Below are 22,965 nucleotides of genomic sequence, written 5' to 3' on the forward strand. Positions count from 1 at the left end.
AAAAAGTTTTTAGATCTTAGGAAAAAACTCAAACTATATTTCTATAAAACCTTAGTATCCTATAGTTGAAGAAAAAAATTTAAGTTATTAAGCTCTTGCTCATATTAAATGGAGCAACTATTTACTTAACACTCAGTTTCTTGTACCACATTAATGTATTCATAAATATTTACTTCAGTTTTCTATAAAAAGTTTCCACATTCTTAAAAAAATGAATGAATCTATTTTTCCATATCAATGACTCTCAGAAATTTCTTGTCAAAAATTTTAAAGCATAGTTTATTATTTATGTGAGATACATCTACTACGGTAATGGTCAATCGGATTTAAAAGCTACTTGGGCTTCTGTAAGTACCCTCTGGACTTAACTTTTAGAATTATTTTTCGAGAAAATAAAATACTAATGTTTAATGAATTATTATATTTTTTTATTTTTTTATTCAAAAAAAAATGCAAGATGTTACGATTATTTTTTTTATATTTAGTAAAATAATTAAATATCTATAATATTGATTTATTGTTAAAAATACTTAATGTTTAGTACCTCACTAGTTTCTGTAAAATAGTTAATATATTTCAAAAATAACATTAATTAATTCTTAAAAGCCGTACAGTGAAAAAAGACATACGAGAAGTAATTTTCACTTTAGACAGCTAATTTTACTGAATTGACGTAATTTGCATACATCTTTAGCATCTAAAGACAGTTTATTTGAATACAAAATACATGTACTAAACGTCAAACGTCGTTCCATATAAATACAATAAAAAAAAATATCCTCTACTAAAGTCTTATTACGAATTATAAACTACAGGATATCATTTATAAATTAAGCTGTATAATAATTAAATTGCAGCGTTTATTTAGTCAATTACAAAATTAACATATATTATATTGAATAAGTAACACATTTTTTAAAACAAACATCTGAAAAACAGTTAACTCTACGACCCACTATCCTAAAACTTCTCGCTGTTTTTAATTTCAGAGAATTGGTTTATTTTATTTTATTTTTTTTTTTTTTCACCGTCATTTTGTTATTTTTGCATGTACATTAAAAATTTTAATTCAGCCGGTTGCTAGTGATATATTCGATCTAAAAATTCAAACATTTTCTGTTTCAGATTGACCATTTTTTAAATTTTAACACCAAGCGCAAACCCACCTACTAATCGAGGCGTTGTATTGAAATTATATTTTGTATGTGAAAAGTTTATAAAATATATAATTAATTTTTTTTTTAAATATTTCAATAGTGTATTTATTAAGCCCAACAAATCCTACATGTATATCTTTATTCATATTATTAAAAATTCATAAAAATAGTATATTACACACCTAGGGCAATAAAGTAAGAAATGTCTCAGATCTGAGGCTTTCTTATTTACTGCCCAAGGCGTGTAATATACTATTTTTTGAGCGCTAAAAGTAGAAACCTGCCTTAAGACTTAGAACTGATTACATTTTGAGGTAATTCGAACAAGTGGTTCAGTAGTTATACGGAAAAAACTTAAAAATAATAGTATATTACACATCTAGGGAAGTAAAGTAAGAAATGTCTTAGACCACATGTAATTGTTCGCCTCAGCCAACAACGACATGTGATTTGAGACATTTCTTACTTTACTACTCTAAGTGTGTAATATACTATTTCACCATACCTGCGCTGAAAGTTTAAATTCCTGCACTGTTTAGAGGGAAGAATTTCGTTCTTTTATTTCATGGAAAAACAAATGATAAAAATAATCGCATCCGCCATTTTGCCCATAAACAGAGACAAAAATTTAAACTTTCAGAAGTAGATCCGGAGAAAAATTGTGTACAAACGACGGAGGAAAGTAGGACTTCCCAATTCGCAGGTCGGAATATCCTACTTTTCTCCTTGGGTGCGTAATGTACTATTTTTAATTTTTCTTTTTTGAATAACTCGTAAACGATTTTATCGATCGACTTCAAAATTTACTCAGTTCTTTGTGAGCCCTTTCGAGTACCGGCAAGTACATGATATCAGTAAATTTATTCCAACAAAAATAGGTTGCACACAGGCGTGCGCGGACGTCCATCTCAAAATGGTCAGAAGAACTTTTCAGGATCTCAAGTCGATTTTCGAAAATCGGACCAAAAACAACCACTTCCTTTTTTTTTTTTAATTTTTATGACGGGAAGTTAAAAGTGAATAGTTTTTAAAAATATATGTCAAGAATTCCATTAGTGTTTAATTAGATCGAATTAAGATAAAAAAATTTCTTAATTGATTTTTTAAAAGCTTCCAAGAAATATTTGTCAATAACGATAATAATAACTAGTAATAAAAATTATTTAATAACATCCATTTACTATTAAATTAACTTTGTTCTTCATATTAAATTATAAAAATTCTAAAACAAACTCAATAAAATGAAGAATTTTTGGCAACCAATAATTTTTGTTTTAATCGGCTTAATTCATGAAAATTCAGCAGATGCCTGTGCTAATTATCTTGAAACATCAGAAAGTAAGTAAAAATATTTTATCATAAATAAATATAAATATATAGAAACAAATAGAAATATTACTGAGTGTTTTCTAATAAACTATGATTTTGATTTTTTTATATCGAATTTAATTAAAAATAATTTTTTTTTTTTGTTATTTTACATTAATTACACCAAATTTCAAATCAATAAAACCTTCTAGAAATAATTATTTGCTTAGTTTATCATGAGTATTTATATATTTATTTTATTCTTAGCTTCTATTCAATAAAATTCAATAGAAATATTTTAGCAAAACTATATTTTATATAACAGAAATTTTGTAATTTTATCTTCAAACAGTTATGATAACTAAGAATAATTATAATTAAAGCTGTGAATGTTTATTCAGTATATAATTCGATTTTTTAAAATATTTCATTTGATCTTTTAATTTAGTTTTGTAATTTTGTTTAAGTTCTACCACAGCTACCAAACAACTTCAGCTGCGTTTCAGACAACTGGGAATCTTTAAAATGCACTTGGGATCCAGTTGAAAATTGCATTGCAACAAACTATACCCTATGTTACATTATAAATAGGAAAATATATCCCTGTCCTGAAAGAAATATCAACAGTTCCCAAAATTTTTGTATTTGGAATATGACAACTATACCCATGTACAGAATGACAATTGAATACTACCGTTTCATAATGACTGTGAGTAATCGTGTGGGTAATTTAACAAAAATTTATAATTTCCATCACTTTGCAAATGGTAAGTTATATTTATCAATCGTGTTAGATCAAAATAACTATAATAAAACTTATGTTTCCGTTTACTATACACTGAGAAAAAAAAGTACTATTTTCGAAACAAGAATTTTTCGGTTCAAGAAATCCGTTAAAAATATTTATTTTATTATTATTAATTATCAATTTCTTGAGAAAAGAGCATCAAATTTATTTTTGTTATTATATGAATTTGATATTATATTATGAGTAAACAAAAGAATAGCTTTACTTGAATTAAATAAAAATTATTTCCTTCAATTCTACGAATTCTTGAGACAAAATTATATATTCTTGAAAATTATCAAGAATATATGTTATTGTATCAAGTAAATGTTCTTAACAAAAGTATTTTTTTTTCTCAGTGTATATCCTTCTTTTTTATATACACTGTAAAAAATTTAAAGTTCACGGTTTCGTGTAAATGAGTCGGTGTTAAAATTTTCAAAACTGTCGGTGTGAAAGTAACACGTCACATGGTGTTAAATTTAGGACCGTGTGAATTAGAACGTTTACGACATCATTGGTGTAAGTCTTTAAGTTCTTTACATTGTAAGAAATTTTTGGACTCGGTGTAGTGTAAATGACTCGGTATACAAATTTTGGTGTGAAAATTACACTAAATATTGTGTTAAATTTAGGCGGTGTAAATGTGTATTTTATGATAATTTGCGTTAAGAAATATAATAATAAAGATATTTAAATGTTCAAAATACTATTTAATATCCAATTAAAATTAATATAGTCATTGATTAAGTAACTACCTAAAAAACATTAAAGACGGAATGACTTCTTTACGACGTTTTTTTAAAGGAGTCCTCAAGAAGTCTTATGATGACTTCTTAAAGGTGTCATGTTTAAGAACTCTTAATTAAGAGTTCTTGAAGACTCCATAAATAAAACTTCAAGTTTTTGAAGTCTAAATGGATTCTTTTTTTAACTTCTTTATGAAGTCAAAATTAGGAGCTCCTTAAAGACATCATGGTAAATTTATAATGAAGTCTTATTTACGAAATCTGAAAAAAGAACTCTTTTGAAAGACGTCGGACTGAGTTCGATAGGTGGCTCATTTGACATCTTGATAACTTCTTAAAGACTTCTTTAAGATGTTGATCAGACGTCCAAATCATAAATAGAAACTCGTTTAGAACTTATTAAGATGTCATTTTGCTATCTGAGTAAGAATGTTCAATATCATTTGTTGTTCATTAATTAAAATTATAACAAGTAACACGGAATGGTGTTAAAAAAAGTTGATTACACCGTGTTAAAATTACATGGATGAATAATTTATATCGAGGATTTTTTACACCGTTATTTCACACTACATGGCCGTGTAAAATTTTCGGGGCCCATTTTATCACCAAAATTTTTTAGAGTCTATTTCAAATTTTCAATTAATTCGACAGTAGGTATTTAAATGGTATATAATGTTTATTTGAGCTAATAACACCGAACGGTGTGAAAAAAAATACTCATACCGTGATAAAAATACACCGCTGAAAAAATTTCCTTTTTACTCCGTACGTAGAGTGATTTTTTTGTAAACTTTGAAACTCTGCGTAACGGTGAAAATTCGGATTGCAATAAAATCCGTATTCACGACAAAATTTTTACAGTGTATCAAATTTTTGATGTTGGTTTTTTTTATGGCAATACACAGATTCCCATCTTCCCCTTTATCTAATAATAGTAAATTTTTACCGACTTATTTTTGTCCGCGTTATTTTGGTCGGTCTCCATTCAATATAAAAAAAAAAACCAAATTAAATTTATTAACAATTTTTAATATAAATGAAATAAAAAAATATACTTATGAAAATAAATTTCAGTAATTCCTGCTAAACCTGAACATTTATCAGTAATAAATAAAACATCAAATAGTGCATTACTATACTGGTCTGTGCCTTTTCCAATGGAATTTTTTCCTCCAGGTTTACATCACAAAATAGCTTATAAAAGTCAGTTAGACCCAAAAGATACATGGAAGGTAATACATTTTATTTTCATAATACCAGCATCGAAACTTAAAGTTTCAGTGTCTCTACAGCCAGTCGGAAAAAGCTAATTTCAAGCCGATTTTGCTAACAACTGCTAGCGAATTCGTAATTCAAAAATACCTTCATACAGCGGGCAGAAACAATTGATGTTCTTTTCAAGGGAAGAAACACCATTGTTTCTGCCCAATGTTAGTTATATTTAATGTTCATTTGCAACCTTATTAATCTCATTTGTTTGCTTGTCATACAGTTTACTCATTTTATTTTTTAAGTGAGTTTTAATTAACCAAATGAAATTACTAAAAAATGAGTGAAAATAATATTTTTTTTTATTTACTATTTGATAAGTGACTGTAAATCACAGATTTCTCATTCTCTAACAATTCTCCGCATCATCGGTTTGAAATTAACTTGTTTATTACTGGCTGCTAACACTGGAACTTTAAGTTCCGATGCAGGTAATCATGAAAAATATGGTGTAACTCAGGATGACACACGATTTAAAATTATGAGTGATGTCAGCCAATTATATTGGTTTGAAATCATCTTGTTTCATCCCTTGTTACACAATATACTATTTATTTTATTTATACTTTTAATTACAACTAGAAAAAATAATATTTAATTCTGATACTTAGGTAATTGAAATTACGGATCATGTGCATCAAAATAAAAAATACTACAATTTAACAGATTTGAAATATCCAAATAGTGCTTATGACGTAAGAGTGTCTATAAAAAGTGCGTTAGTAAAAGGCAACAATAAATGGAGTCGGTTTAGTGATATTACATTCGAGACAACGCCAATTAGTAATTACTAACTGTGATTTATTTATTTAAATCTCGCCGACGGTAAAAAATAATTGACTTGTTGTTTCTACAATTTAACTTTGATGTTTATCTTGTCTTTGCGACCATGATATGTAACAACTATTTGAATAAATAAAAAAAAAATTATCAGAATCACTGTTGTTTTTAAATTTTTTCTGAGTCCAGTTCATTTAAAAAATAAAATATGTTTTTATACAAAATAATAATCAAGGATCTTAATGTCGAGCTCTTGAAATCGATCAGAACCACTTTTTTAAGAGCTTGAAATTAAACTGAAAGTAACTAGAAAACAATGCGGAATTTTAAAAAACTCGACTGATAATAATTTGTAGAGAATAAAATTGTCAAAAAAAAAAACCTTACATTTAGTGATAAGTCTGATAGTTTCGCCGGAAAAGCAAAAACATCTCCAACTTTACTTCGAGTTCTAATAACTTTTGAACAGATGGATTTAAAAAAATGATAAGAAACCTTTTTTGTAGAGCGTTCAATTTCCTACAAATATATGTATTAGTCTATTCCATCCATTGATATGTTAAAAAGTTAAAAATACTTAAAGCTAAAAAAAAATTTTTCCCATGTTATTTAAATGGGAAAATCGAATTTTTCAATGAGCTCGGTCTGTAATCGGGACATTAGAATTTTTTTTCTTGCGCGAAAATTTTTTTTTTGTGTTGAACTATGATTTTTTCCACATGCACTTAAAAAAAAAAAAATGTTGCTCCGAAATGACGCACCCTAATGTATATAGATTATTCTAACATATTTATATTTTTTGTAATATATCATTCTATATTTATTATTTAAGTGTTTATTTTATAATAAATATATACTCAAATAAAAATTTATATTTATCTGTTGTTTGAATTCTTTATTCAAAATCTCGATTACTTCGACACTAAGATATTAAATTTTTATTTTAAAATAGTCTGCCTCAATAATAATAATGATATACTAGGACTGCAGCTTATATATTATTTGATAATTTTTAACTTCAGATTATATTATCGGACAATATTTGATGTAATAACACCGAACAGTGTGAAGTAAAACACTCATACCGTGTTAAAAGTACACCGCTCGATATTTCATACCAAAAAAAAATTTCACACCGTCAGTTTATCCCGATCAGACTGTGTAAAGTCATCGAGGAACATTTTCACACCTAAAATTTTTTACAGTGAGGAAGTGATAAAAAATATCTAGAACAGAGAGGATAAAGGAAAGGCTGGCTGAAGGGATAAACTTGTAAGGGAAAAAATAAAAAGTGAGATGCGGAAAAAATCAGGAAAATCTATAATCCGAGATTCAAATTTATCAAAACCAGCGTTGGAATAAAGCCCTACTGGATGAATAAAAGAATACCTAACTGGGTAAATGACTTGTCACTGTAGTGCATTATTAGTTTAAAAATAAGTAAAAGCACTACAGCGATAGTTACAAGTATGATATGAATTTCTATGCGAAAAATATGTATTTTTAAATATAGCTGTGTTAGTAATATTTGTTTTGTCATACCCGTCGTAACTTATATTATTTTTCAGTTATCTACTGCTCCACAAGCTCTCTAGACAATTTGCGCAAAAAATTTAAAACATCTTATAGGTCAAGTATTGAATCTAAATATTATTAGTATTGCACTTTCTTAAAATTATTTTTAAAAGTAAAGAGAATCACTCAGTGGTAATAATTTATTTATAGTTAACTTATTTTAGTATGTAAAATTAACACCAAATTAAATTTAAATTATAAAATAAATAAAAAATTTTGAATGTATCAGTCTACTACAAAAGTTGATTGAATAGATACATATTTTTAACAAATACCTACGTTTTACCAATTACGTTTTTTTTTTTTAATTAAAGATCACCCCTAGTATAAAAATTATGTAAGTTTACTCCCATTTGATATAAATTTTGTCATTAATAATTATCACCATACTTTTTTTCTAGTTCCATAACAAAACATTAAATAATTATCGATATTTTTCGTTACTCATTTAAAAAAAAAAATTGCTTTTTTATTTAATTACCACTTGACTTAAAAATTAGCCTACAATTAAAATTCTTATTAATAAAGTAAAAAAAAAAATTAAAACATCTCATACATCCTAGTCGGTTTAAGAAAAGTTTAAAAATTCATCAATAATTTTTTTTTTATAAAAAAAATATTTTTAATGTAAACTTTTTTTAAATTTTAGTCGTTCGTCACTAACATGATCAGAATTGGTCAAGAAATGTCTTAGTCAGTGCATCAGAAATAACTCAGCTCAATCATATGCTGAAGAACTGTAAATCAGCAATACGCGTCAAAGACCACGTGCTGGCATTTATCAACGACAAAAATTATATTACTCTTTTTTTTTTATTATTTAGTTTATTTCGACAATCGCGGTCAGTATATTCAAATTGTACCGTATAAACTAATACATTTATGTCATAATTTTTTAACCGTGATCAAAATTACCAGTCCCTATATGTACCAAAAGCAGAGTGCGGAAGATCTTGGGCCGAGCTTTTTTTGATGGGAAAGAGTTTGCTGCGGGTGTTCACCTTGAACCGACGGTATGTATAGTATTTATGTTATTCTATGGAATCTGCTGAGTCTAACGAGGACCAATGGCTAGAAATCTATGTATACTATTCACATGCACCAACGAGTCCGTACGAGTCGTAGGTGAAAACCGGTCATGAACACGAAGAATACAGGTCATAGATCCTCTGTCGTAATTTTCAATAATTAGTCATTCAAATTCTCCCCCGTAAAATAATTATTTTACGCGTTTATACCGAAGTTTCTAATTATTTCGACGAAATAAATCATCACTGACTACCCAGGCAAGATATCACATTCATATAATTTTACTTTGTTGTCGTAATCTAATTAAAGGATTCCCCAAACAGTCGAGTATTTATAATTTATTAATGAAGAAAATAACTCATCAATTTTTCCTGTTTATTTCAATTAAAAGTTATATTAAAAAATTAATATATTTAAAATAAATTTATGAACTAGATAATTTTTTAGTGACAACTATTTAAAAATTAAGCATTATCATTTTAGTAAATATCGAGTACTCAAATTAATTTAATTGCTTCAGAATACAGTGACACAACTTCCAGAGGACAATGGATTTAAATTCAAATTCATAAGATTCAACCAACCGTTTCCTTGCGACATGTTATTGTACTCGAGATACAACAGAGCAATTCAAAGACTGGCTAAATAAAAGTCTATTTATAAAATAAGGTAAATAAATTGACATTGAGTTTATTTATTTTATGACCCATTCATTTTCGAAGACATTAAATTTTTAATTAAATTATTATATAACTCATTATTAATTTTAATCAATCTCTTGTTCTCGTCATTTGATTCCATCAGTCTGGTCTGGATGTCATCGGCATTTCCCGCAGATAAATTACTTTTGAAATAAAACTCCGGATTGAGAAGCGGACAATCAGAATCAGTTAAAATTTCTAAAACCGCGTCTTTGTCATTTTCATAAAGCGCGCTCTGGAGTGGCCGCACTAATATTTTAGATTCAAATTTATCAGCATGATAATTTGAATACGCTGGTGTAAAAAATGCTGTAACAACCGGTCCCTTCAACGTTATCGTTCTTGTAATTTGCTGACTTGGTATATCCCATAAATTAACATTCCCATCAGCACTTGCTGATAAAAGTGTCGTACAATTAACAGACACCGATAGTTTAGTAACACTTCCAGTGTGTCCTTTGAAGACAATCAAATTTTTTTCTTCAGACACATGATATTCTAAATTACGCGGTGGATTTCGTAATTCAAATTGTCTGATATTACCGTCAATGCACCCGACAAATAAATTGCATTCAATTATATCCATAGAAACTGACGTAAGAGGAACATCAAATATTAACGTCAGCAGTAGAGTTCCAGTGCACGTGTCATAAATTCTTGCTGTCCTGTCTAAGGATACGGTGACAAGACGGGCTCGTTGTGAAAAATTACCGAGATAAATGTCTTTGACTGGACCAGTGTGATGTGAAAATTTATAAACAGGAGCAGCATCATTGTAATTATTAACTACACTTGTCAATCCCCATAGAAATACCAGACTGTCTTCACCGCCACTAGAAAATCGCGAACTATCTGAACTGAAAACTAAACATGTTACTGTCTGATAGTGTCTTGATAATGTTCTTAATAATTTTCCTGTACATAACTGCCAAATAAATATATTTTCGTTTATTGCTGCTGCAAGATAGTGACCATTGGGTGCACAAGCCAACGCTGAAACTTTTCCTGGTGTCGTTGATGATAAATTGGAAACTGGAATCTGGCTATTCAGGGCCCAGAAATACAAACGTGATTTTTTTATGTCTGCTGCCAGCATGTAACTGTCACTGAGGATACTTAGGCAATGATGATTTGTTGCTGATGGATTTCTGTATGTCATCAATAGAGACCCGGTCACTGGATCCCACACTGATGCACTCCATGTGTCTCCAGAATTATCACTTGTCACTAAAACTTCTCTGGATGTCCGAATCATTTTTAATCACTTTTAATAACTGATTGATTATATAAATAATGTTTATATGTATATGTATAAAAATATTTAAATGTTGAGGTTATGATTGATTGTAACACCACGTGCTATCGAACTCACTATTTTAATTTTTCGTGTTGTTACTTTCGTGATCAATGTTTACATCCGGTCAGTTACGAACTTATTAATTTTAAAAAAGTCAATTATTAAAATAAATAAAAAATTTGTCAATAAATGATTATAATAATTTATAAAATTATTTAATTCATAATTTATTTACCAATTAATAAATAATTTTTCTGATATTTCGAGCGCATGCGTAGAATAATAATTTTAAAACTAAAGGCGCGAAAATACAATTTTAAATTATTTATAGGTGCATTTCAAAATGAGCTGCGAGCAGCTGTAGCTTATTAATTATTCTTATTACTTGCGCGGTAAATTTAAATATTTGAAAAATAAATTATTAGAAATTGGAGAAAATTTTAAATCGTATGTTAAAATAAGATGGCGGCAGAATATGATAGAAAAATATTTAAAAAATTAAAAAAAAAACACTTGAGTGTTTGAACAAACCTTGGTGAAGAAATAATATGCAGAAGGGTGTCCTAATACACTTGGAGATTTAATTTAAATTGCTCCAAGTGTATTGCAGCTAAAAAACGTCACTTAACTGCTATTTCCCACCAGACGATGCCAGATGATTTTGCTCAGGAACTTGGAAGCTATCAGTATCAGCAATTCGCAACACTTTACACTGGTACTGAACACTCAACACTTAACGACACCACAGCCACTTTGCACAATTTTAATTTTACTAACACTGCACATTTTAATTAAACAATGACTATGACCAATAAAATTTATGGATAATTCCGCGAATTAACTGCAATACTGTGTTTCTATTTAAACGTAAAGAAGGATCTGGACTACTACTGCCGTTGTCGATGATACTGACTGCCGCTATTGGACCGCCAGTTGATACAAAATCGAATTTGCAACGATTCAACCCCCACCCCCCTTTGAAAAATTTGAACGTTGAATACAGCGCCGCGCAGTGGCGCTACCTTGGCGCGAAATTTCAAAATTGAAATGTAATAGTTTTATTAAAATTTATTTATGTCAATAATTATATTGATTAGACAACAAAATATACTCGAAAATTTTTATTCTTATCAAGAATTTATTAATTATTCTCATTAATTACGCGGGAAATTTAAAAAGTTGAAAAATAAATTAATAGAAATTGAAGAAAACTAAAAATCGTACGTCGCAATAAAGTGGCGGCAGAATATAATAGAAACATATTTTTAAAAAATAGAAAAAAAAAAACACTTGAGTGCTTGAACAAACCTTGGTGGGGAAATAATATGCAGAAGGGTGTCCTAATACACTTGGAGATTTGAATTAAATTGCTCCAAGTGTATTGCAGCCAAAAAACGTCACTTAACTGCTATTTCCCACCAGACGATGCCAGATGATTTTGCTCAAGAACTTGGAAGTTATCAGCATCAGCAATTCGCAACACTTTACACTAGCACGAACACTCAACACTTAACGACACCAAAAACACTTTGCACAATTTTAATTTTACTAACACTGCACATTTTAATTAAACAATTACTATGACCAATAAAATCTATGGATAATTCTGCGAATTAACTGCAATACTATGGTTCTATTTAAACGTAAAGAAGGATCTGGACTACTACTGCCGTTGTCGATGATACTGACTGTTGCTATTGGACCGCCAGTTAATACAAAACAATCGATTTTGCGATTTATTCGACCCTCCCCACTTTAGCAAAAATTTGAACGTTGAATACAGCGCCGCGCAGTAGCGCTACCTTGGCGCGAAATTTCAAAATTGAAATTTAATAATTTTATTGAAATTTATTAGTGTCAATAATTATATTAATAAGGCTAAAAAGTATACTTGAAAGCTTTTATTTTTATTAATAATTTATTAATTATTTTTATTACTTGCGCGGTAAATTTAAATATTCGAAAAATAACTTATTAGAAATAGGAGAAAAATTAAATAATTATAAAATTATATTATGTGTAATTAAATACATGTATTTTTTTCAAATGATAATAAAATCAGTAGGTCTGAAATTTTTCGGGTTAATTAATTCTAAATTAATTTAAAAAAATGTTGTAAAAATAAATAGAGATTTTTAAATTTACCCGCAGTAAAATTATTTTGACAAGCGGCCGCGAAAATGGCGCGTCAAACAGCCAACATGGCGGATGCAAACTCATATATTTTTTTAATGGCGGACAAAAGTTGAGTGTAAAGTAATAGAAGTTTAATTACAAATTTTATTTCATACACTGCAAGTAATGATATAATTATTATATTAATACGTAAGTTATAACTTATTTTAACACAATCAATTGATAAATACATAAACCAGATAACAAACCTATAATTCAATTCAAATAATTTAATTACTTAAGAAATTTTTAGCGTCAGTTATTCAATGGACGCACCAGCGTCACTCGATACTCTATTAAAATAATACTTATAATCCAAAGTAATTTAATTTAAATAATGCCACCAATTTTTTAAATTATTTTAATTAATTTATACTTAGTAAGTTTTCTTTTACCAGCTTTCATATTTTATTAAATAATTTTATTTAATGATCGTACTTGACACCTAAATACCGGTTACAGTACTTGATAAAATTGGTTTAATTTTTAACTGATTAAAATTTCCTTTATGTATTTTGTAATGTAAATTTTTTTTTCTTTTTTTTTTTTTTAACTTTAATGTAAATTTTCATTTGAAATTTAAAAATAATGACGTTTATGAGTAAGTCATTCAACTTAACCCCACCCTTTTTAATTTTTCATTTGGTTACTGATGATTTTACTCGAAAAATTACTAATCACTAATCATTATCAGTTTCCAATAAAACATCAGCATTTAATTATTTATAATCTATTTAAAATAAATGAAATATGTTATTTATTTTAGGAAAATTGCAGCATATTGGAGTAAAAAAAAAATAACCAAAGTTCCGATAGAAATTTATTTTTGACACAATTTTTTTTTTGTTAACGTCATCTAAATTTAGGTTGTTAGAAAAATCATCATCGACTAAATATCATTAAAATTTTAAATTACTATATATTTTAAAAATAAGTTTTAGTTTTGTTTTATATTAATATTTTAAATTAAAAAGTTCTATAGAATACCAAGTACTTGGATTACGTCAAATGAAAGTTCTGATTAAAAGCAAAGACTCGACCAGAAAAAAATTTTATTAAAAAATGCTAAAATTTATTTTTTAAAAATCAATTATAATTAAAATTATATTAGAATTTTAAAAAACTGTTATAGAAAAATTTGATGACTTATAGATCATAATTAATTTATTTTAATCATTTGATTATCATGAGCGTCATTAAAATGATATTCAAATTGACATATCATGATAAATATTTAAACTTAAAGTACAAAAAAAGTTACGTACTTTAGTAAATAGTTGAATTTTAATTATTTTTAATTAATGAAATGCTTTTTAATTTCTAGTAAATCCTAACGCGATCTGAGGATTTATAATTTATCATGGCGTTACCTGCTAATTATAAACAGGTAGCACTGTCTACTCCCAGTATGGTAACTTCGAACCGTAAGTTATTTATTTAAATTATTATTTATAGGGGAGAGAGGGGCAAAATGGAGTACTCAAAATAATAAATTTTTAGGGACTCTAATACGCTACATCTTTTTTATTAATGATATTCAAAATAAGGTAAAATACCTAGTACTTGATCAGGAAATTAGTACCCGACTACTCCATATATTTAGTAAATATAGATATACAAATACATGAGTAACCAGGAATCAGTTCCCTAATTGAGTCCTGGATTTCTTACCATAAATAGAAGTAATTTTAAGTTGTCGTTGAAGAAAAATTTTTATTTGTTTCGAACAAAATAAAGTCTCCTTTAAAAAAGGTGAAAAAAAATTCTGGATGAAAATTTTGATTAAATTAAATTTTCTTGTGAGTAATTTACATAGACAAATTATAATTCACATAATTATTGGATGCGATGAAAAAAAAAAAATTTTTTTTAATAGTTTTTATCATAAAGCAGAAGTCAATAACATTTTTCGACTGACAATCGATTTTTCAAAAGTTTAACTATCATTTCAAATTGTTAATATTTTATTTCTTAGTCACTCTTTATTAATAATTCAAAATAAAAGATTTAAGTTAATTTTTATTTCAAAGAAGATATTTTTAGAAATTATATATTAATTAAAGTAATAGATTAAAAAATGATTAAAAGTCAATTAAATTTCAAAATTTGTAAATATTTTCAAGTTGGTTATTAAAATACACCTTAAGTAATGCGACATTGTGAGTTTTTTTTATTGTAAATTGATAAGAAAAAAAAACTTCTCGAAAACGATAGAAAAAATTCAAAATAATGCTCAGTTATATTTACAAAAGGGATTTTAAAATTTGTAAAAAACAAACTTTTTTAAAATTTTTGAGGTACCCCCGCCCTCTCTACTCCGTTTTACCCCCTCCATTAAATATTTTATTGATAATATTATTTTTGCAGAACGTTTACGAGCTTCTGGTGGGGGTGGCAGTGGATCTGGTGCTAATGTGAGTATTGAATGTACAAAAATTTTTAAAGTTTCAATCAATAATTTACATTTTTTTTTTTATATGTATATTTACAGAAAGATTCATCCAGTCCTTTTATTCAAACTCCACATGGACACCCAGGATTTACCCCACAAAAAGTTGGAAAAAATACTCCAGTATGTTTTAAATCATCTTACCATACATATCTTTGTGTATTGGTTTTATTTATTAATAATTAAAATTTTAGGCTGACTCACGTTTACCAAAACCACCGAAACCACCAGAGAAACCTCTAATGCCGTACATGAGATACAGCCGTAAAGTTTGGGATCAAGTAAAAGCCCAAAATCCAGAATTAAAATTATGGGAAATTGGAAAAATAATCGGACAAATGTGGAGAGATTTACCAGAGGAAGAGAAAACCGAATTTATAGAAGAATATGAAACCGAAAAAGTAAATAATTTATTTATTTATTTATCTAAATACTTAGATCTCTATTTTAAATAAATAATTTTTTTTAGGTTGAATATGAAAAAAGTTTGAAAACTTACCACAATTCACCAGCATACTTGGCGTACATTGCAGCTAAAAATCGTGGAAAATCTGGTAATTTTATGCAACAAATAATAATAACAATGACAAAAATTTTTTATTTTAGATATTTTTTTAGTGAATGCGATTGTCCGTTTGAAAATGGGTGTTAGTGTTATAATTAAATTAGTTAATAATGTTAAGGACTTTATTTTTTTTATATCAGCATTATGTGTAGCACAACAAAGCAGTGATGACCGTGAGACTCATGAACGTTCCTCCAGTGGCGGCAAAGGTCAAGCGGCTCAAGACAGACGAATAGATATTTTGCCAGCTGAAGATGAAGATGGTATGCAATTATTTGTTTAATTAATAAATTAGTAGACGGCAAAAAATCGGGAGTGAATACGGATTTTATTTCAATCCGAATTAACTCCTTCACTCGGAGTTCCAAAGTTTAAAAAAAATCACTCCGCATGCGGAGTTTTTATGGGACATAGTTTTTATGGGAATATTTTATATTTCGGTACAAAATGCAATGTCATCTCGTGGTATGATTGATGTAAGTCATACGACAGTTTGTGACTCAGTGGAATTATATTTGTCAAAGTTTTATTATCAGCTGCTTATAATTTTTAAAACTAATTTCGCGTGAATATATGGAAAGGGAACTCGTAATTATTTCCGTACTCAATATAAATGTCAAAATATCGAAGACCTAAGCTCACTATGTATTAGTAATTTTTTTTATAATTAATATTTTCCGAAACTCCTTCTGGTTGAAATTCACTTCGAGGGAATTAAATAAATAAAAAATCATCCGCTCCTCGATAACTCCCATTCGGAGTGAATTTCACTCCAAAGGGGAGTGAATAAATAAAAAGTCATCCTCTCCGCGTTCATTCCGTAAATTTTTTACTGTGTATCTTATAAAAGTAATATATTTTATTTACAGACCAAGATGATGGTTACTCTGTTAAACACGTGGCTTATTCCCGTTACACTCGAAATCATCGTTTAATAAATGAAATATTTAGTGACACTGTTGTTCCTGATGTTCGTTCTGTAGTCACAACTCAACGAATGCAAGTACTAAGACGTCAAGTCCAGTCGCTTACTATGCATCAGGTAAATTGAAAAATTTTTCATATTTTATTAACAAGCTTAACATTTGTGTTTTATTTATAGAAAAAATTAGAAGCCGAGTTACAACAAATAGAAGAAAAATTTGAAGCTAAAAAACGCAAATTTATTGAAACAAGTGAAATATTTCAAGAAGAATTGAAAAAGGTTTTTATTTTATTCAAATTTTTAGTGATTTTTATTAAAATTAATTATATAAATTTAAATCTCTAACTATGTTGTACTGAAATTTTGTTAGCATTGTAAACCAGCAGTTGATGAAGATACGTTCAATAAAATGGTAGAACGTCAATATGAACTTTTACGTCGTGAAAGAGTTAGAGGCAATGATGAAACTCGATCTGATGGACCAGCATCCAGTGACTCAACACCGAACTCTACTCCTACTCCGACACCGGCAGTAATGAACGAAGACAACACTGCAGAGGTAAATTTATCATCTTATTGTTGTAAATTTTTTAAAAATATATCATTAACAAAAAACGATTTTTACTTCATTCAGACTGAGAATGAAGGCGCTGAGAAGAAATTTCAGGAATCGGAGAAAGCAATAGAGGTGAAGAAGGGAAGTCCATCTCCACCTTTCATGGAAGGAAAACTGGATTCTCCTGTTCAAGCAAATGTCAATGCTCAAGGCAATACAATGAGTTATCCAGGATCAGTTAGTCCAGCTCATCACCAACCACTGCCACCGCAACAACAGCATCAACAACCACCCACTCTGATTCCACAGCAACCTCAAACACAGCAAATAACACATCAATCACAACAGTCTCAAGTGTCACAACAGCCTCCTCATCTTGCACCTCAACATCCGACAATAATGCCGCCGCAACATCAATCGTCACAACCACAGCCTCCGAATCATTCTCAGCCACCTTCTCTACAGTCTCAAGCACCGACTCCACAGCATCCACAACCTCCACCGTCTCAGCATCAACCACTTCAACCTCCTTTACCACATCAACCACCTCCACCGTCACCACACCAACAATCTCCTCCAGCTCCTCATCAACAGCATCAACAACAGAATGCTCAACATCATCTTCCTACACCGCAACATCAAGCGCTTTCTTCTCAACATCAAGGTCCACCTTCGCAACATCAAGGTCCACCTTCACAACATCAAGGTCCACCTTCACAACATCAAGGTCCACCTTCACAACATCAAGGTCCACCTTCGCAGCATCAAGGCCCACCTTCACAGCATCAAGGCCCACCTTCGCAGCATCAAGGCCCACCTTCGCAACATCAAGGTCCGCCTTTACAGCATCAAGGAGGACCACCTTCCCAACATCAAGGCCCAACACAGCATCAAGGACCTCCTTCACAGCACCAAGGAGGCCCCCCGCCTCAACATCAAGGCCCTCCATCTCAACACCAAGGTCCTCCGTCTCAACATCAAGGTCCTCCTTCCCAGCATCAAGGACTTCCATCCCAACATCAAGGTCCTCCATCTCAACATCAGGGACCTCCTTCTCAACATCAAGGTCCGCCATCCCAACATCAAGGCCCACCTTCTCAACATCAGGGTCCACCTTCCCAACACCAGGGTCCATCTTCCCAACATCAGGGTCCACCTTCTCAACACCAGGGTCCACCTTCTCAACATCAAGGCTTGTCTTCTCAACATCAAGGCCCTAATTCACAACACCAAGGGCCTAATTCCCAGCATCAAGGTCCACCATCTCAACATCAGGGTCCACCATCTCAACATCAGGGTCCACCGTCTCAACATCAAGGCCCGCCGTCTCAACATCAAGGTCCACCTTCGCAACACCAACAACCTATGCCACATCAGCCTCCATCAATGCAGCATCAACAGTCACCACCCCCGCCACAACACCAACAACAACCACCTCATCATCAACCACCGCCCCCACCCCAGCCATCTCCACACCAACAATCTCAACTTCCTACAGCTTCAACACCAGGAATGCCAAACCCACCATCAACACCACCATCCTCATCTCCTGTTCCATCTCTGCAGCACAATCCTCACCAGCCACCAAATATGATGCCCAATCATTCAATGCCTTCCCAAGTAATGACACCTCAAGGCCCAGGGAATCCACACGGCCCACCACCAATGATTCCACCCGGACAAGGTTACTCTCAGCAGTACCAACCACCCGGTGGACAACCACAGGCACAAAATGTTCCACTCGCACCGCGACCACCGCATCCATCTTACGGCTACGGTCAGCAACCATACCATCAACCCTATCCCCAGTACACTCATTCTTACTACCATCAACCGTACTCTCAATATTCTCCCCACCCCATGGGAAGACCGCATCCTCACGGACCTCACAGTCCACACAGTCCTCACAGTCCCTACCATCCACAGTCACCTCACACAGTAGGCGATACTAATCCTCCTGGTAATGCTGTAGCTGGATCAGGTGCTGGTCCCAATGCCGAAGGTGGCAACTCTGCGTACTCACCTGCTCCCAATCACGGGGAACCAGAGCGACAAGGACCCTCTGATAATCAAGGCGATGGACAGGGTGATGCTAAATGAGCATCAATATAACGATAATAATAACAAATGAAACTAATAAGTGTAAAAATAATAATAATCTAATTATTAGCTAATACTTTTTTTTAGACATTCAGTTATTTTGTTTTTACTACTGTACTTTTTACTTAATATTTCTGATTAATTACAACCGACATGATCTTATTAAATAAAATTAGCAAATATATGCTTTTGATATATAAAATTATTATTTTTATTAATTGATATTCACAGTAGTAACTTAGTTATGTATTTAAATGCAATTTAAAAAGTTGTTCTGTATTTTTAGTGGGTAAAAAATATATATTAAAAAATAATAATGACTATTGTATGATATAAATTTCATGATTTCATTTATACAAATAAAAAATTACAATCAATATTTAGTGGCAATAATTGATTACAAGATTGCGCGAATTTTCACATTAATTGTATTATAAGTTAGTGTATAAATAGGAACCTTAATTTAATTAATTACTTGACGGGTTTCATCTGCCACAAACCGTCGTTTAGATAATGACAGTTTTCAACTCCTACACCTTTATTAACTTTGGCTCTGAAATAAATTATTTTTGTTAATGCAATTAATTACACAAGAAGAGAAATGGTCGGTCAAAATGTACGGATTTTTATTATGCTGTCGACAAAACTTAAAATGGAAAGTTGTGCGTCAAAAAATTATTATACTGCACTAAAAAAATTTTAAAAACTACCTGACCCTGCGGGCCAACCCTAAAACTTCCCGCTATTTTCGAGTACTTGAGTTCGAAAATACTATTGTTAATACATTTTTGAGCTCTTCGAATTCGAATAAGTAATTTCGCATTTACCATTACAAAAATTCAAATACAGTAGGACCTCGTTATAAGACTACGCGTTATAAGACTCTTCCCTTCAATTCGTTAAAACTCGCTCGAAACACTTCCCCCACCAACTACTCAATAAAAGTTTTGTGCCGAAACCTCGCTATAAGACTAACGACCAGTACGACTAAAATCGAGATAAAATGTACATACATAAAGATTATACATTAAATAATTTATTTTCATAAAGAATACTTTAAATTTCGTGGTATCACATAATTAATTAACAGAAAAGAACGACTAAATTCTGTTTATTTATGATTATATATGAAATAGATTCACTGTATAATAGAGTAGAGTTGAACCGAATACATAAATAAAACGGCGATAGTCTTATAGCGAGGTTTGGGCGCAAACGCTGTTAAGTGCAATCGTGGGTGCACCTCAATTCTAAAAATTTTTTCCCCTACAGCCCCGAGCTAGTCTTATAACGAGGTCTTACTGTAATAAACAATAACAAAAAAAATAATGAAGTAAATCGTTGCTTTTATAATTTTATATTAGCAATATCTTTGGAAATAATTAACCGATTTTGAAGTTCAAAGAGCACGACGCAGTTTTTGGACCTCTAACATTAAAAAAATTTCTGAAACATTTGATAAATAATATCATGAGTTATTCTGGAAAAATGAAGTAAATCGTTTTGTTTTTTTTTTTTTTTTTTCATCACCAATATCTTCAAATAATGAATCGATTTTGACGTTCAAGGTGACATTCGAAGCAGTTTTTTAACTATTAACATTAATAAAAACTGTCATCAACTAGTTCAACGATTTGAATTTTATTAAAAAAATACACTTTTTTGAAACTTTTTTAATAAGGATTTTTTTGAACAAATAAACCGATTTTTATGATTGAGATGGCATCCGATGAGGCTTATAAAATTTTAGAGCTGATTAGATTTTGGAATCAATCCATCAAGTACGTTGCAAGTTATCCAAAAAGAACATTATTGAAAAAAGTTTATTTTTAGAACATCTCCGAATATACTGTCGATTATGCTCAATTTCTCACAAATTGTTGGAATTAATGAGTCGTTTCAAACGTCAAAAAACCAAATTGGTTCATTCTTTCAAAAGTTACAAAAATATTTACATACATACATACACTCGGACATCATCTCGAAAATAGTCAGAATAGCTTCCTAGGCCCTCAAAACATCGAAATCTGTTGAAAATTCAGTTTCCGAAAACCGGACCGAAACCAATGACTTCCTTTTTTTGAAAATTTTCAATTTTCTTAGCGGGAAGTTTAAAATATACACTTGAAACTTAATGATAAATTGTGATGGAAATTGTTTATCTAAATCAAGAATAATAGAAAATTAAAAATTATTAGAGGCTCAGAATAAAAATTGTACTAAAGTCTAGTAATTTTTTGGTGACTACAATTTCCTGTTTCAAATTTGGTCGACAACATAAAAATTCGTCCATTTTTTGTCTCCATTTTTCTTCGCGTAATTTTCAATTTTACATAAATAATGGTTTCTTATTTTTTAAAAATACTTACATGTCTTCAGTTGATAGCGTAGTCACACCAACAGCTAACGCATGTTGTTTTCCTTCTGCCATAACCGCCTTTATATATTTATTAAGAAAAATATTATAATTTAAGAGTCGGCAGTAATAACCGACTTTACGAATTTTAGTTTGTAATTACGTTTTAAATATTTATGGAGCTCAAAAGATGAAAATCTTACAAGGAAATATGTCTTGTGCATTTTTCCGACTGAAAATATCGCTGGAGTGATGGTAGAAAAATCTGTTATATTTTCGCGTATTGTCCTGAAAATTTTTACTTAAAATTGTCCAAGTATTCATGGCCGATAATCGGTCTCCAGAGCCACTATTTCTACGAGATAATTTTTAATTAGTTTTTATAAAATAAAAAAAGGATACAACGACAGTTCCTTTTGATACTTGGGTCATCTTAGCACCTTTTGATGTTAAACCAGGACACATAATATTAGCGCCACTGAGAACGAATTTAATAGCACCTTTGTCTACTTGTTCTATTGGCAGGAAAAAAGGATCTAAATATTTAAAAACAATAATTTATATTATTATCAATATCAATAAAATAATAAATATATTTATAGTTTATTATGCTTGCATTTGTGAAGAAGTTTTAACGTAGGCATCCATGGTCCTTCTCGTTGACGAAAGAAAAGAAGTTCCCCAGAACCATTAACCATAATTTCAATATGATCGTGACTAAAAATAATAAAAAACAAAATTTCATAATTATAATTGATAATAATTTAAAAAAAATATCATAAATTAATAAAGCCCTACCATTTTACAAGACGAAAAGAATCTTTTTTAGGAATTATCTGATCAATGTGACTTTCAAGATAAGGATACAATTCTAATAATTTTGATCTAATACTTTTTTGAACCGATGATTTCAATTGTTGGACACCAGAAACACTGTCTTTTTCATCGAATCTGAAAATAATATTTATGGTTATCGATATCTTTGTAAATACAATTAATTATACTCAATAATAAATTATTTTACTTTTTAAACATTGTATCTCAATGGAATTTTTAATTTTTAAATTACAAATAAAATAAAATTTATATTTTTTAATTTTTTAAATATCAGTAATATATATTGTGAATAAACAAAAATATATATCACATACGGTATTTTTTAAATATGGCGATGGTGTAATTTT

General features: G+C 29.9%; 4 protein-coding genes across 5 annotated transcripts; 2 read left to right on the top strand and 2 right to left on the bottom strand.

Moving 5' to 3' along the window:
• The first annotated feature begins 2,328 nt into the window (after positions 1-2,328).
• On the top strand, positions 2,329-6,209 carry LOC103580880 (interleukin-6 receptor subunit beta). Its single transcript, XM_008562799.2, has 4 exons — positions 2,329-2,495; positions 2,933-3,232; positions 5,079-5,236; positions 5,885-6,209. The coding sequence occupies exons 1-4, from the start codon at positions 2,399-2,401 to the stop codon at positions 6,065-6,067; spliced, it is 738 nt and encodes a 245-aa protein (XP_008561021.1). The 5' UTR covers positions 2,329-2,398; the 3' UTR covers positions 6,068-6,209.
• A 3,122-nt stretch (positions 6,210-9,331) lies between these two features.
• LOC103580871 (WD repeat-containing protein 18) lies at positions 9,332-10,913 on the bottom strand. The gene has a single exon (XM_008562789.2). It carries the CDS (start codon positions 10,611-10,613, stop codon positions 9,357-9,359), a length of 1,257 nt encoding a protein of 418 aa, XP_008561011.1. The 5' UTR covers positions 10,614-10,913; the 3' UTR covers positions 9,332-9,356.
• A 1,951-nt stretch (positions 10,914-12,864) lies between these two features.
• LOC103580862 (uncharacterized) lies at positions 12,865-19,675 on the top strand. Of its 2 annotated transcripts, none has more exons than XM_053739233.1 (11): positions 12,865-12,980; positions 14,155-14,254; positions 15,198-15,244; positions 15,322-15,402; positions 15,474-15,680; positions 15,749-15,833; positions 15,985-16,107; positions 16,714-16,886; positions 16,947-17,048; positions 17,140-17,328; positions 17,404-19,675. In XM_053739233.1, exons 2-11 carry the CDS (start codon positions 14,191-14,193, stop codon positions 19,423-19,425), a joined length of 3,093 nt encoding a protein of 1,030 aa, XP_053595208.1. In that variant the 5' UTR covers positions 12,865-12,980; positions 14,155-14,190; the 3' UTR covers positions 19,426-19,675. The 2 variants fall into 2 exon arrangements, with proteins under 2 accessions (XP_053595208.1, XP_053595209.1); XM_053739234.1 differs by having other exon boundaries at positions 15,997-16,107.
• Positions 19,676-19,758: 83 nt separating this feature from the next.
• LOC103580843 (malignant T-cell-amplified sequence 1 homolog) lies at positions 19,759-22,965 on the bottom strand. Its single transcript, XM_008562751.2, has 6 exons — positions 22,806-22,965; positions 22,580-22,732; positions 22,398-22,498; positions 22,184-22,317; positions 21,795-21,862; positions 19,759-19,978 (listed from the first exon to the last, which is right to left on the bottom strand). The coding sequence occupies exons 1-6, from the start codon at positions 22,814-22,816 to the stop codon at positions 19,897-19,899; spliced, it is 549 nt and encodes a 182-aa protein (XP_008560973.1). The 5' UTR covers positions 22,817-22,965; the 3' UTR covers positions 19,759-19,896.

The sequence above is a fragment of the Microplitis demolitor genome, chromosome 5 (assembly GCF_026212275.2).
Source record: "Microplitis demolitor isolate Queensland-Clemson2020A chromosome 5, iyMicDemo2.1a, whole genome shotgun sequence".
Classification (NCBI taxonomy): Eukaryota; Metazoa; Arthropoda; class Insecta; order Hymenoptera; family Braconidae; genus Microplitis; species Microplitis demolitor.

Bases quoted from the DNA above. Each gene is read 5' to 3' on its own strand.
- LOC103580880 (XM_008562799.2), top strand. From the start codon at position 2,399: ATGAAGAATTTTTGGCAACCAATAATTTTTGTTTTAATCGGCTTAATT. The intron at 2,496-2,932 runs GTAAGTAAAAAT...ATTTTGTTTAAG, and splicing joins TTATCTTGAAACATCAGAAA to TTCTACCACAGCTACCAAAC. The intron at 5,237-5,884 runs GTAATACATTTT...TCTGATACTTAG, and splicing joins ACCCAAAAGATACATGGAAG to GTAATTGAAATTACGGATCA.
- LOC103580871 (XM_008562789.2), bottom strand. From the start codon at position 10,613: ATGATTCGGACATCCAGAGAAGTTTTAGTGACAAGTGATAATTCTGGA.
- LOC103580862 (XM_053739233.1), top strand. From the start codon at position 14,191: ATGGCGTTACCTGCTAATTATAAACAGGTAGCACTGTCTACTCCCAGT. The intron at 16,108-16,713 runs GTATGCAATTAT...TTTTATTTACAG, and splicing joins GCCAGCTGAAGATGAAGATG to ACCAAGATGATGGTTACTCT. The intron at 17,329-17,403 runs GTAAATTTATCA...TACTTCATTCAG, and splicing joins ACGAAGACAACACTGCAGAG to ACTGAGAATGAAGGCGCTGA.
- LOC103580843 (XM_008562751.2), bottom strand. The intron at 21,863-22,183 runs GTATCCTTTTTT...AAATATATAAAG, and splicing joins TATCAAAAGGAACTGTCGTT to GCGGTTATGGCAGAAGGAAA. The intron at 19,979-21,794 runs GTAAGTATTTTT...AATTTATTTCAG, and splicing joins ACGCTATCAACTGAAGACAT to AGCCAAAGTTAATAAAGGTG.